The 15,344-nt window shown below is 36.0% G+C and overlaps 1 protein-coding gene across 1 annotated transcript in view; it reads right to left on the reverse strand.

Moving 5' to 3' along the window:
* The window catches only part of AQR (aquarius intron-binding spliceosomal factor), a 93,981-nt gene that overhangs the window by 23,565 nt on the left and 55,072 nt on the right, over window positions 1-15,344 (reverse strand). Inside the window, exons 19-24 of the mRNA XM_047737671.1 lie at window positions 14,810-14,979; window positions 10,908-11,149; window positions 9,175-9,321; window positions 8,294-8,363; window positions 4,940-5,050; window positions 1,962-2,071 (exon numbers count right to left, since the gene is read on the reverse strand). Coding sequence (XP_047593627.1) covers window positions 1,962-2,071; window positions 4,940-5,050; window positions 8,294-8,363; window positions 9,175-9,321; window positions 10,908-11,149; window positions 14,810-14,979 — 850 coding nt within the window. The remainder of the gene's footprint in view (window positions 1-1,961; window positions 2,072-4,939; window positions 5,051-8,293; window positions 8,364-9,174; window positions 9,322-10,907; window positions 11,150-14,809; window positions 14,980-15,344) is intronic.

Raw genomic sequence — 15,344 nt, forward strand, 5'->3', positions numbered from 1 at the left:
AGTAATAAAACTGAAATGTGAAGAGTACCTGACTCAGAGGCATGTAATTAAGGGAAAAACAGTGAACCAAAACTATTCCCATAATAAAAAAAGTACCTTCTATAACAACCTTTTAACATTAAACAAAAATTAAAATAGCGTAAATACAAACACTGCTGCTGTCATATTCAAAGACTGGACAGAGAGAAATCATCTTCTTGAATGCTCCATAGATCAGATATTCACCTCTGAGCCAGCAAGAATGATTGAGAATAAAGGGATATAAGAGAGAGTCTATGTTTAAAGAATTTTCCAACTTAGAAGGATATAAATATTACACCAGGTAACCTCTTTCTGTTTGCTTATCTAGAGTTGAATGATTTTTCTATAATCAACATTTTGGTAATGAGAAAAAAACTGAAGATGCTTATAAGGAGACCATAATAAAATATCAAAATTCTTGTGATAAGGGTTAAATTTTAAAAGCAATATGCAATGGAACTCTGTGTACTATTAATTCCATTATTCCATAAATCTAAAGTTATACTAAAAAAATTCTTAATTTAAAGAAGCAATGTATACAATTATAAATAATAGCATGTTTACAGATGATTATTAAGAAGAAGACTAACAAAAGTTGTCTTGCAGTAGTAGAATTATGGATTCCCTTTCTACTATCTCACAAAATTTAAAAAATTTTCTTTAGGGAAAATGATATTACTTTTATTATGAAATGATACTATTTTTCTTTTTAATTACAATAAAAGGAGAGAAATTAAAGAATATATCCAACTAAACAAGATCATACCTACTAATAAGACCTGGGGCTTAGCTTATATATCAGAAAGCAAAAAGTATTTTTTTCTTCAGAATCTTGGTATTACCTGAATTCTTTTTACAGTTCTACTTCTGTTCTATTATAATATTTTTGAAAAAAACTATAAATTCTACTACAGTGTAATTATAATTACAGTATTTAGCATTTCACCAGCAACTTTATGTTCACTAAATGCTGGATTATTAAATTTTAGAGTCTAGCTCACTTTTGTAAGTGGAATATGAAGAAATATACACGGCAAGAATTCAGAGAACAATCTCTGACTAACCCCAAATTAAGAATCTAGAGCCCCAAATAACTTAATGTGTGTTGCTCTTGCCCTATGATTTTTTAGAAGCTAACAAATGTTTGGTGAGCTCTGTGATACAGGAACTCAAAATAGATGCAACATAATAATTTAACACTCCTTTAGCTCTTTTGATGTCTATGATCAATTTAGTCAAAGGTCAAGTTTAATAGCCAAAGGCTGTATTAAATATGTGCAGCTGTTTGTTATGATTATTAACTGAAATCATGCTTTCAAAATGGATTTAAATATAAACAAGTGAACTATTATAAAGAAAGTTTGAAGAGAACACCTAAAATACTAACAGCAGAAGAAATCTGATTTGTAAAATTTTAGTCACTTTATTTCATGTAATGTTAAACATAAAGTCCAGCTAAATGGCAATTAAGTACCTGTAATAAGACTTACAACCCCAAAGCTTATACTATCATTAATCTTCAACTGTGTTTCATTAAAATTTTTTAACTGATACCTAAAATACGCACAAATTAAATGTCTGGATGAAATATGGGAAGGATCAGGTAAACTCGTACAGTTTAAGTTGGCAACATTAAAAATTATCTCAATAAATAGAGAACAATCAGCAATATGCAAATTTTAAAAGGTGAAAAAGATAATGCTCTTTACTGAAGTAACTGTATTCTTTAGTAAAAAATGGCATAAACACAAAGAACTGGAGTTGAGGGAGATCATGGCCAGACATTTAGGTCAACTACAAGTAGGTTATGCTAGAACCTTTCGGAATCAAGTTGTATTATTCATGACTCTTGTCTCTTGGTGTTTCTTTAATAAAGAAAAAGAGGAGAAGGTTAAAAATTGTTTTGTATATCATTTCAAAACTCATCCTCATTTGCTTACCTGCTGAAATCCTTCTCTGTCTCCAGCTCTTCTTCCCCATGACCGAGACGCAGGAGGTGGCGCTCATCAATGTCTAAAGCCATGATCTTCTCAAACAACTGGTTCAGGGCCTGGAGAATAAAACAAAAAGGATAATGGTGAATTCTAATGAACCAGCAGCTGCTTCAGAAGAAAAACCAAAATTTAGGAGGATAGAAAAGAATGAATATTGCCCAGTCAGAAAAGAATCAACTTCAAAACACAGAAACAAGTCTTATGTTAGGGCATTTATAATCTAAATGAAACAGTATTTTTCTTGATTCCTGATATTGTTGCCCACATGTAATTTGGTCAACTAATTAACTGAATACCATAAAAACGATCTAATCATTAAATCTTTGCTTCTAATTTATGAAAAAAAGAAAGGCTTCGGATCAGTTTCTGTCTTCCCCAAATAGTAACAGTTACTAAAATAATAACCACACCAAGATTTCACTCAATAGAATATCCATGGGTTGCAGAAAACTGAAACATTTTTGTGAAACATTTTCTCAGGTAGTAAGTGTGTAGGTACAATATATCAAGAGGACTACAGAGTAGAAAGATAAAGAGCTTCATTCAAATCTTAGGCCAAAGGTCTAAAGTTTTCTATACAACAATGAGTACAGCACTCATTTATTGCAAACTATTCTGATGGAAGCCATCTAGAAGTCACTCCTTTCTACCTATGAAATGCTCATATTTGGGGTTCCCTTAAATCCTAATATTAATTACCTGAACATCTGCAGTTACAGTGTGTTGCAGAAAGGCAAAATTTCCATAGTATAGAAAGATAATGTTAATTTTAAAGATATCATTTAAAAGTCAGCTAAACATCTGTCTTAACTACTATCAATCTAAACCTGCCCATGAAGTCAACATCCAGTCTTATAAATATCCAGGTATATAATATAAAAACAGATATTCTTTGTTGTCAAAATTCTAGCAGTCAGAGCTCAGATACTGAAGAAATCAATATAAATTTTCAGAAAAAAATTCCCCAGTACTGAAACTCTTGATGTTCTCCATTTAAAACCTGGGATCCAATGGATCAGACCACATGGCATTATTCATTATCCAAACTCAGGAACCACAGAGATTTAGAGAACAAAAAATACTCCGACATTGCACTCAGAAAAAACTGCAAGACTTCATTATGAATCAAAGTAATACTGAAGAACTGTTTGCAGTTACGTATGCAAATGAAGATCTGACAAAGGAAACAACTGTAAAAAGGCACAAATCAACAATTTAATAGATGTCACTGAGGATGATATGATTATCAAGGGTCATTCATTAGCAAACAATGAAGTCTTCTGTTATATTGGTAAAACAACCTTCTCTGTAATTATACTATACAAGTCAATCATAAGTAGAAGATTCTACAGAAAGTCATTATCAAGTTATGACAAAACTAACTAAAAATACTATGTTAAAACAACAACAGATGAATTACTCTTTATTCATTTTAAGAATCTGGAAATAGGTAAGATTACTACAGATTAAATTTTACTAAGAAGAAGAAAAAAGGCCTTTACATAATTTGTTTCTTTAATTAAGATAAAGACTAAAAAAAAAAAAAAAAAAGATAAAGCCTAGGTCAACCTTTTCCCCCTGCACAATTTTATTATAATATTGTATTACTGTATACAATATTATAATATTGTATTACTGTATACAATATTATTGTAAAATTGTGTATTATATAATTATATACAATTTAGTACAATACTGTTATTATTGTAGAATAACACACCATTACTTAAAAACTTTGAAGATATAAAAACAAGTGAATGAACTGGATATGAATGAGCTGGATAGCATTAATCTAAAAACCGGTATACTAAAAGTTGATAAATAATAGAGTAAGTGACATTTTGCATTCTAAAAACCCAGGTCTGTCAAAAAAACAAGAACAAAAACAAACAAAAAAAAAAACCAAAAAAAAACCCCCCAGATCAACTCTTAAGGAAATGGCCAACTGAAATCACCACTTAGAGAACATAAGTACCTTTGGAGGTTAGACTATGCTGCAAGTTTCATGATGTTCTGAGAGCTGCCTGTCACATTTTACAAAAGAGCTAGTGAATGTTGGTTGTCCTACTCATCTCTATGATAGTAACAGCTTTAGAAGAACTACCATAGCACACATAGATATAAAGATTATTTTTCAGACATTATTTGAGAAAAGTTTGTCTTTATTGCTTTAGTGGTTTATAAATGACTTATGCATTGAATCTACAGCATAAAGTAGTCCTTCCATGTAACACATATTCATATGTAGACCTCATAAGGATATATAACTTAATCCAATGTTAATACATTTGAGCCTTAGTCTTTTGGTAATATTCATCCTACTAAAGGATACAAAATGTTACCAGTAGGGGCACCTGGGTGGCTCAGTGGGTTAAAGCCTCTGCCTTTGGCTCAGGTCATGGTCTCCGGATCCAGGGATCGAGCCCCGCTTTGGTCTCTCTGCTCAGTGGGGCCTGCTTCCCCCTCTCTCTCTGCCTGCCTCTCTGCCTACTTGTGATCTCTGTCAAATAAATAAAATCTTAAAAAAAAAAGTTACCAGTAATGGTTAATGCTTTCAATCTCAAAGCTTCAGCATAGCATGGGAGATGGTGGAGAGCAATTTAATTTAATCTAAATACCTGACCATACATCCAAGAATTCTTCTTAGCTTTCCCACATTTTGACCTTCTCCATTAGAAATAAAAGATTGTTTTTTTATTTTCCTAATATAGTCTGGTTATGACCAGTAACAATCCAAGAGTAACTTAACAGCAAACACTATACTCATCAGTCTTTCAGTATTCTGTTGTACCTATGACCAGGTTATCACACAAGCAAAAATCGCCATTGTGCTTTCATTCATTCCTCCCTCCTTAATCTTGTCTACCATCCAACCTATGTATGTGTGTGCATGTGCACGCACTCACACACATACACACTCTCACCTGATTAGAATGAGTAACAATCAGAGTCCTCTGCTCTGGGAAATTATGGTAGATGTTGGATATGATCTGGACTGCAACATCTGTTTTTCCAGTACCTGGTGGACCCACAACCTAAACAGGAGATGAATACATATCAAACTCTTAAGTTATCATATTGTTAGAAAATGGACATTCTAAAACTGAGAGATAAATTTAAAAAATTGCTGGATAAGTTCAATGACAGAATTGACAAGAGAGTGAAGCTGAAGATAGAGCAACAGAAAAATAAGCAGAGAGAAAAGACTGAAAACAAATGAATAAACAGAGCCTTAGGAATCAATGGGACAATACTAAAAGGTCCAACATTTATGCTACTGAAGTCTTAGAACAAGAGGAAAATTTTATGCTGATGGACATCAGCAAACTCCAAACAGAATAATCCCAAAGAAATCCAAGCCCAGGGCAGCTGGGTGGCTCAATGGGTTAAGCCTCTGCCTTCAGCTCAGGTCATTATCTCAGGGTCCTGGGATGGAGAATGCACTGGGCAGGCTCTCTGCTCAGCAGGGATCCTGCTTCCCTCTCTCTCTCTGCCTGCCTTTCTGCCTACTTGTGATCTCTATCTGTCAAATAAATAAATAAAAATCTTAAAAAAAAAAAAAAAGAAATGAAATCCAAGCCCAGACACATTTTAATTAAATAGGTGAAAACTAAAGAAAAATTCTTAATAGCAACCAGAAAAAAATGAAACATTACACATAGGAAAAGGATGTTTCTAATGACTGTGGGTTTCACTCAGAAACCATAGAAGCCAGAAGGAAGTGGAGTAACATTTTAAAAGTTCTGAAAGTAGGGGCGCCTGGGTGGCTCAGCGGGTTAAGCCGCTGCCTTCGGCTCAGGTCATGATCTCAGGGTCCTGGGATCGAGCCCCGCATCAGGCTCTCTGCTTGGCGGAGAGCCTGCTTCCTCCTCTCTCTCTGCCTGCCTCTCTGCCTGCTTGTGATCTCTCTGTCAAATAAATAAATAAAAAATATGAAAAAAAAAAAAATAAAAGTTCTGAAAGTAAAGTACTCCATAGAATTCTATGTCCAGTGAAAGTGTCTTTACAGAATGAAGATGATTTAGAGACATTCTCACAAGAAGAAAAACAACGATAATTCATTGCTAACAGACCTACTCCTAAATGTGGTAAGAGGGGCGCCTGGGTGGCTCAGTGGTTTAAGCCTCTGCCTTCAGCTCGGGTCATGATCTCAGGGTCCTGGAATCGAGCCCCGCATCGGGCTCTCTGCTCTGTGGGGAGACTGCTCCACCCGCCCTCTGCCTGCTGCTCTGCCTACTTGTGATCTCTCTCTGTGTCAAATAAATTAAAAAAAAAAAATTAAAAAAAAAAAGTGGTAAGAGTTCTTCAGACAAAAAGGAAGTGATATCAGAGCAAACTTAAAACTCCAGGAATGAGGGTGCCTGGGTGGCTCAGTGGGTTAAGCCACTGCCTTCGGCTCGGGTCATGATCCCAGGGTCCTGGGATCGAGTCCCGCATCGGGCTCGCTGCTCAACAGGAAGCCTGCTTCCCTTCCTCTCTGCCTGCCTCTCTGCCTACTTGTGATCTCTCTCTGTCAAATAAATAAATAAAATCTTTAAAAAAAAAAAAACTCCAGGAATGAAAGATAAATTGCCAATTTATAATAGATTTTTCTCCTCTAGAGTTCTTTAAATGTTTGACTTTCTGGGGAGTCTGGGTGGCTCAGTCAGTTGAGTGTCTAACTCTTGATTTTGGCTCAGGATATGATCACAGGATTCTGAGATGGGGCCCTGTGTCAGGCTCTGCACACAGCAGAGTCTGCTTGAGATTCTTTCTCCCTCTCCCTCTGCCACTCCCCCTGTTTGCATGCACATGCATGCTCTCCCTCTCAAATAAAGAAATAAATAAATTTTTAAAAGTCTGACTTTCGGGGCGCCTGGGTGGCTCAGTGGGTTAAGCCGCTGCCTTCGGCTCAGGTCATGATCTCAGGGTCCTGGGATCGAGTCCCGCGTCGGGCTCTCTGCTCAGCAGGGAGCCTGCTTCCCTCTCTCTCTCTCTCTCTCTCTCCCTGCCTGCCTCTCTGTCTACTTGTGATCTCTCTCTGTCAAATAAATAAATAAAATCTTTAAAAAAAAAAAAAAAGTCTGACTTTCTAACATTGTCTGACAGTATTTTTAATGTATATAGATGTAATATCCATAACAAGTACAACATAAAAGGGAAAGGGACCTACACGGAGGTAGGAATCCTTTACTCAACTTAAGAGACAAAATAGTGATTCTAAATAGACTGAAAAATTAATAAATCTAAACATATTAATTGCATTTAATGTAAATGGTCTAAACACATCAATTAAAATACAGAGATTGTCAGAACGAAGAAGATAACATACTCCAACTATATGCTGTTTACAAGAAGTTCACTTCAAACATTAATAGGTAGGTTAGAAATAAAATAATGGGAAAAGATATACCATGCAAACACTACTCAAAAGAAAACTGTAGTGGCTATATTAATATTAAAGTATGTTTCAGAACAAAAAAAATTACCAAGAAAGACATTACATAAAAATAAATGCATTAATTCACCAAGAAGACGTAACAACCCTGAATGTGTGTATCTATCCATAAATCTTTAAAAAACATGAAGCAAACACTGAATGAAATCAAAGGAGAAACAGATAAATACGTAACTGTAGTTGGAGACTTTAATACTCCTTTTTAGTAATCAACAGAAATAGCAGTGGGATATCAGCAAGGACAAAGAAATATTGAACCAAATAAATCTGACATATATAGGATACTTCACCCCAAAACAATAGAATAAACACTCTTTTTAAGTGTACTGAAATATTCACCAAGACAGATCATATCCTGGATCACAAAACAAACTTGAGCAAATTTAAAAAATTAAAAATTGAAATCACACAAAGTATTTTCTCTGGCCGTAATTTAGAAATTACTAAATGGAAGAATAACAGGAAAGTCTCTAAATACTTGGAAATGAAACACACTTTTAAATCAGTAGTCAGCAGGCTTTATCTGTAAAAGGCCAGCAAGTAAACATTTCAGTCTTTGCAGGCCACATAATTTCTGCTACAAGTACGTTAACTCTGCTGTTACAGCATAAAACCGGGCAGGGGCAATTCATAACCAAACAGGCATAGCTATGTTCCAATAAAACTTCATTTATGAATACTGAAATGAGTAGTAAGCAAAATCTCCATATGCAAACAAGGCCACAGTGACTTACAAATGCTTACATTCAGTTGGGATTTTGTGTTTCAAATATACTCTAAATATCTGAGGCCTACCTCCTGTCTGAATCCATGTAAAAACGTGTAAAAATAACCCTCTTACCATAGTTAGCCCAGGCTGCATTCCAGCACGGATAGCCTCTATCTGTGTGTGAGTAAACTGAATTGTATTACTGCAAACAAGAGTAAATAAAAAGTTGGTTAAAAACACAGATGAACAACATTTGGTAAAACCTTAGACAACAATATCGGAGGTCTAAATGCCTCCTCTGTATATGTCTCTGTTCTCCCAATCTTTTCTTACCCCCCCCCCCAGCCCTTTGGGTGGGTGGGTATGTGTGGGTGTACATTTGAGTGTACGTGGTAAAACAAAAAACCAAAAATGACAAGACTGACCCTCTTAACAAATTTTATCTGCATAGTACTGTATTGCTAACTATAAGAACAATGTTGGATAGCAAATCTCCAGTACTTTTACATCTTACATGGCTGAACCAATCTCTTCTGAATGATTTCCTTCACCTACATCCTCTACTGACCAGCTAAAACCAAATGAATGCTATGGAAAGAAAAGACTACGGTTATTTTTCAATACACTGAGCTCATCCTATATTTCACTTGGAATGTCAAAGTTTCAGTTCCCAATCTAATACCAAATATAATGCCGATTTTTTAGCCATGGCACTGATGCATGAGGGTAGCTGCTATGTAACACATCGTCATGAAGTAAGAATGCTGTGCTCAAATTAAGATAGCCCTTTAATATTTATTTCTCATAGTATCCAAAAGTTTTCCTTTTGGAAATATAACTACAGAATGGCCAAAAATGCCTAAGCTATTCAGTTGTCTGACAGAATACAAGGAAAGAGTGTCCAGAAACAGAAGTTTCCTGGGGTTTCTAAAGGCATAGTAAAATTTAAACTATTATTAATCCAAAATAACAAACTACTATTCATTATTACAATTAATAGACAGTAAAATTACCGTTTGGGTTGGTTGTAAGGATAAGGACCCCTATTAGGAATGACATGAGGTTCAACAATTAAGGTTTTTGCCTCTTCAGTATCTTCATCTTCACCATCTGCATCTTTCCTTTTCTTCCCTTTTCCACTCCTTACTGGAAAAGTTATCCTACAAAATCAAGATCTTTGTTCATTTTTACCATTAAAAACCTTTACCAACCACCTACCTTGTGCATGACATTGTATGGAGTATAATCAGATCAGAAACAAACATTTATGGCTTAAAGGAACTCACTATCTGTACATATATTCCAAAAAGAGCAGACTTAAAAGCATTAAAATATGTGTTAATGGTGTTCAGATTAGAAAAAGTCAACTGATGAAGGGAGAATCAAGAAGGAGCATTTTTACGCTTATATCCATGCACTGTAAAGTGCTTTACCCATTGTCCCTCCTTAAATCAGAAAAGGCTTCTTGGGAGAGATGGCATCAAAGATGAGTTTCTGGGGCGCCTGGGTGGCTCAGTGGGTTAAAGCCTCTGCCTTCAGCTCAGGTCATGATCCCAGGGTCCTGGGATTGAGCCCCACATTGGGCTCTCTGCTCAGCAGGGAGCCTGCTTCCCTTCCTCCCTCTCTGCCTGCCTCTCTGCCTACCTGTGTTCTCTGTCAAATAAATAAATAAAATCTTAAAAAAAAAAAAAAAAAAAGATGAGTTTCCAAGAACTTAGACATACAAACATGGAACGGAAGATATTCCGGGAATATGTAAGACTACAGGTTCAAGTACAAGTGGCCAGTTCTGCTAGAATGGATACAGTAGAGAAAACAAGGCTGGAGAGACAGGCTGAATCCCCATATGACACCCTTAGAATGTCAAGACTTTAAGACAGAAGGTTTTGTTTTGTTTTTTTTAAAGATTTTATTTATTTGAGAGAGCGCAAGCAGGCGGCAGGAGGAGGGGCAGAGGGAGAGCGAGAAGCAGACTTCCCACTGAGCAGCGAGCCCAACACAGGCTGATCCTGGGACCTGGAGATCACGAGCTGAACCGAAGGCAGTTGCTTAGCTGACTGAGTTACTCAGGCGCCTTAAGGCAGAAGTTCTTAACCTGGGGTCAGGGACACCTCAGGAAGTAATGCCCCCCACTACCTGGGGGAATCAATGAATAGATTAAAATTAAACTTAAAAAAAAGAAAAAAGAATTCTCTATGTACACTTCTCCCATGTAATAGTATTCAGGGAAGAGTGATAAGTTGCTGCTTCAGGTGCTTTGTTCCATTTCTACTCAAAATTAAAACCAAAGCTTCTTTAACATGAAATATAACTATATTGTGAATATTTAAGTTTTGTGAAAGCAAGCAAACTTATGAGAAAAATAGAATTTTCCTGAAATCAAAACAAAAGAAAGTTCAACATCCCACAACTATGTCTATTAATTAGGAAATATACCAGATTATACATAATAAGCAGACATATTTCTTAAGTCAAATGCTATAAATATGTTTATATAATGCTCTTCAGACAACAAGCATTTACTGATCCCTTATCAGACGTGAGGCTACTTTTATTACGGTCTTAAAATTGTTTTCTATACTAAGAAATAGAATCAAATAAAGTAAATTTATCCCAGTCATTATTTGGTGAAGGTAAAGACTGCCCAAACACAATCAAGATATTTAAAATTTTAGCTAGAGTCCCATGGCCTATCTCACAATGGCTACAGAAAGTTTGAAAGGAGTGTATCCACTTCTGACTTTACCTAAAAGGGGGTATCTGTAGAGCTGGGTCATCCACAGTTACTTTAACATTATGACCAGGAAAGCTGGTTTTTAAATGTTCGATGGACAGAAACGTATCATTGAAATCAAGAGTGGCAATCTGATTGGGCATTTTTGAATAATGTGCACTACTTGGATCCCCATAACCCAAAATGATGTCATGCAGCCAGTCAGGTACCACACAATCAGTATTCATCAGGTTCCGAATGGTCTCCAGCACAGCCTGTCAGGGAAAGGACAGAAAAGGGTTGTGTCAAGAAGCCATCTCAAACATTTGCACTTCAGTGGAATGCAGAGCTGGCTGCACTAATCCAGAATTCCCGAGTGTTTCAGGGCAAGAAGCTATTTCTGCTGACAGGTGCTTGGCTAGACTGAATCAACAGCTATATTTTCAGCTAATACCATACACTGAGTTAAACAAAAGACCAAACTTAGCAAGGACAGTTTATCCGTTAGGAGTTCATTTAGACAGAATGTCATAAATGAGTTCATCACTTGACTCCTGTTGGGCAGAAAGAAAACCTTATCAGGACTACATAACAATAAGAAAATATTATAGAACAAACGCTTAAAAAGTATGTTTCCTCTTAGAAATTCCTGGGCAGATAATAAAAGAGGAGAACTCTTTTATTCCATAGTTCCTCCATGCTAAGATGACACACAACCAGAAACATATTAATATATGCCTCAGTTGTGAAACATCTCATAACTTAAAAATATTAAAATTAACACTGTTAGAAGAAATAAAGTTAGAAATAAAAAATAAAGTAGACAAAAAGATAAAAGTGAAATGTCAAATAAATTTCAGAATGAAACATTCTACAATAAAAAGTCATTGTAATTGTTAATCTATACATTATCAAAATTACCAAATTCAAGGCAAACTTTCAGACTTTCTAATAATTACTTCTAGACAAAGTGCTCTATCACCTATATGGAAATCAGAAGGCTAGGCTATTAACTACAAAGACTAAAATAACAAAACCAGCCATTTTTATGTCACAAATGCTATATACTACAACAGGACAACAAAATAACAGGACAGTGTGTGTTATTCACACTCCTATCACATCACATCACCTTGTTTTATTTTTTTTTGCACTAATCACTACCTGAAATTCTCTTATTCATGTACTAAGTTACCTGCTTACCATTTGTCTAATCCCCACTAGAATATCATTTCCATGAGAGCAGGGATCTAGGAAGTTTTACTATGAGATGGGTAAATCACTGGATGGACACATTAATGAGTATGTTCACATAATGATGGGTAAGACAAGAGCTCTACTCTCTAAGAAAATTAAAATTTTAGTAGGGAGAGGAAATATGTCCTTAAGCAATAACACAAAGCAGCAGAGTGTGGTCAATAATACAGAATATTATAAAATACAATGGGAACACAGTTCCAAGACAGACACATGCAGGGAAGACTTTTGACCTTAGGAAAGGTTTCAGGAAGGAAAGTGGCATCTCAATTTTGTTCAAACAAGGTTCCTGTGAAGGAACCTTGGTTTATTTCATCATTAGTGGAAAGTCACAGAAATGTTTTGAGAAGCTGACTGAAATGATCAGTAGAGGCATATGAAAAACAGGTGACTGACCAGGAGAACAGGGCTAGGGCAGAAGAAGTGATTTAGTGCAATTATTTAGGCAAGAAATAAAACATCCAGTTCAGAACAGGCTATACCAATTGAGAAAGAGAGAAGGAAGTAAGGACTGCTGCTCAGGTAGATTAACAAAACACCGAAGACACCAAAAGAGCATTTGTCCTTTCCTAAACACAGGAGAGTTAATCACTGCCCCTGTTTCTTGGATTGGAATCTGAATGCCTCTTTGACCTCCCCTGACACTTTGTTGTTGTTGTTGTTTTTAAAAGTTTATTTTTTTTTAGTAATCTCTACACCCAGTGTGGGGCTTGAACTCATGACCCTGAGGATCAAGACTCACATGCTCTTCCGACTGAACCAGCTAGGCGTCCCTTCCGTGACACTTTTATCTGCATCCTTCTTATGACTTCTGGCACCTTCTAACACTTCATGGTAGTTATTTGTTTATATTTTTAACTTCCTTTATTGGTAGTCTAAACTCCCTAAAAACGTAAGCTGTATCTTACTCAACTTTACTGGCTCCATACAACTTAGTACAATGCCAGACACACAGTGGGCATTAAATAAAATGGTCAAACGTATGAACATAAGGAAGGAACTTTTTTTCATTTTTAGTAAAGTGACTGAAATTCAGTGATTACTGAGAAACAAAACAGAGGCAAACGAATGAGACCCTGCCCTCACAGACCTGCATTCTAATGGCGAAGTCAGACCCAAAACAAATCAAGTCATCAAGTATAATAAAGACTGTAAGGAGAAATAAAGACAATTGGATTAAGAATGAGAAGAAGAGGAAATACTACTTTAGGTAAGGTTTCCAGAAAAAAGCTTCTCTTAAGCAGAATTGCCTACGTGCAGGGAGGGAGCGATCCAGGCAAATGCCTGGGAGGAAGACTGTGTTGGTAAAGGGAACACCATGGACCAAGGCTTGGATTCTTAAAGAACAGCAGAAAGGTCAGCACATCTGCCATCGAATGTGTCAGGGAAAGGTGTTAGAAAATGAGGTTGAAGAGGTGGCCAGAGGACAGATAATGAAGGAGCCTCCTGGATTATGGTAATAATTTTCTACTATGATAGGAAACCATTAGAATGTAGAACAGGGTACCAAGGCATAATTTGTATTCAGTAGTTAATGTGGAGAATAGCAGAAAGAGAGGAGCTGTGGAGAATGGAAGCAGGGATGTGAGATGAAGGTGTCTTGGACGTGCTGTCAGTGGAGGTAGTGAGCTAACCAGACTGACTGATGGACCGGATGTGGACTGTGAGACAAAAAGAAATAAGAGTACTTCTGCTCTCTTGTCTTCAATAATAGGGTAAAATGGGGAATAAATTCCTTTGTATGTGAAGTCGTCTCTTTTAATTACAAGAACAGGGGGGAAAAAAGGCAATAAACTGACAATGCATAAGAAGCACTATGTTTTGGGGGAAGAGAAAAAAGAAAGGTACTTATACAGAAGGTAGTGTTACCAAATGCTAAAACAATTCAATGTTTACATTTTATAATGTAGTAGTTTCAAATAATTAAAAAATATATTTTATCAAAACTCCTTATCTCCATTAAGTTATAAAAGTAAAATTCTCTAGCTCCTAAACCTCCCTTTTCCTGCTAAGGAGTAAAACATATTATATAATAAAGTGATTCAAAACCATGGGCTCCCACATCTGTGTTCATAAAGTGATTTGGAAGTACACTTACTTTTGATTTAAAAAAGAAGTCCCACTAAACAAATAAACAAGCAGTTTTCTTTACCTTATACTGGCTATCCTGAGCATCTAATATACAAAATGCAAGGAAGGAGGCTGACATGGATTAATTTATATTGCTGAGTTTCTAAACTTACCAAAAGACAAAATAGATTTAGTAAATAAATTTTCTTAAGTTTTTATATTTAGTCTACATGTTAAGAATATAAGAGAATTGGGACGCCTGGGTGGCTCAGTTGGTTAAGCAGCTGCCTTCGGCTCAGGTCATGATCCCAGCGTCCTGGGATCGAGTCCCACATCGGGCTCCTTGCTTGGCGGGGAGCCTGCTTCTCCCTCTGCCTGCCATTCTGTCTGCCTGTGCTCACTCGCTCTCCTCTCTCTCTCTGACAAATAAATAAAATCTTAAAAAAAAAAAAAAAAAAAAAGAATATAAGAGAATTGTTTAGAATGAGAATAAAAGCAGCGATCATTTCCTTAACAAAACATTCTTTTATCTAGTGTTTATGTAATTATGTTTTAGAAATTAACTCAAACTGGACAGAGTACTTTTAGTTACATAGCCTAAAAATTACCTTAAAGTTATTTTCTTTTGGTTTTCTCCTCATTATGATATTAAAAGTTTCATACACATCTTCTGCTCCATTTTGTATAGTATTAGTCATATCTTGTTGATACTGGTTTGGATCCAAGAACACTCTAAATGTCCGCGACTCTCCTCTAAGATTGGGTCTTGGCTCAGGTCCTAGACATTTTGAAAAAGTTTGGTAAGTGAAATACAGACTTTCCAAGTATCAAAGTAAGTTAGCAGTATTCCTTTTCCAGAAGTGATGAGTAAACTGCTCACACTGAACCCCAGTCCTTCTCCTGACTAGGATGTTTTCCACTCATCCTCTTCAAATGCCTAGAGGCTGAAAATATTTTCTCTTTTCCCTAAATTCTTACTATTTCTTTCCCAGAAAAATGTATGTGATGTAATGTTTATGATGCAGGGCCATTGACTGCAATTTTCTGTATATGTTCTCAACCAAAATAAGAGCCCTAAAAGTCAAACATCTTTACTTTTGTCAGTTACTCATAGCTTCCATTACTGCCTTACGTATAGTAAGC

This window comes from Lutra lutra, chromosome 7 (assembly GCF_902655055.1).
Source record: "Lutra lutra chromosome 7, mLutLut1.2, whole genome shotgun sequence".
Lineage (NCBI taxonomy): Eukaryota > Metazoa > Chordata > Mammalia > Carnivora > Mustelidae > Lutra > Lutra lutra.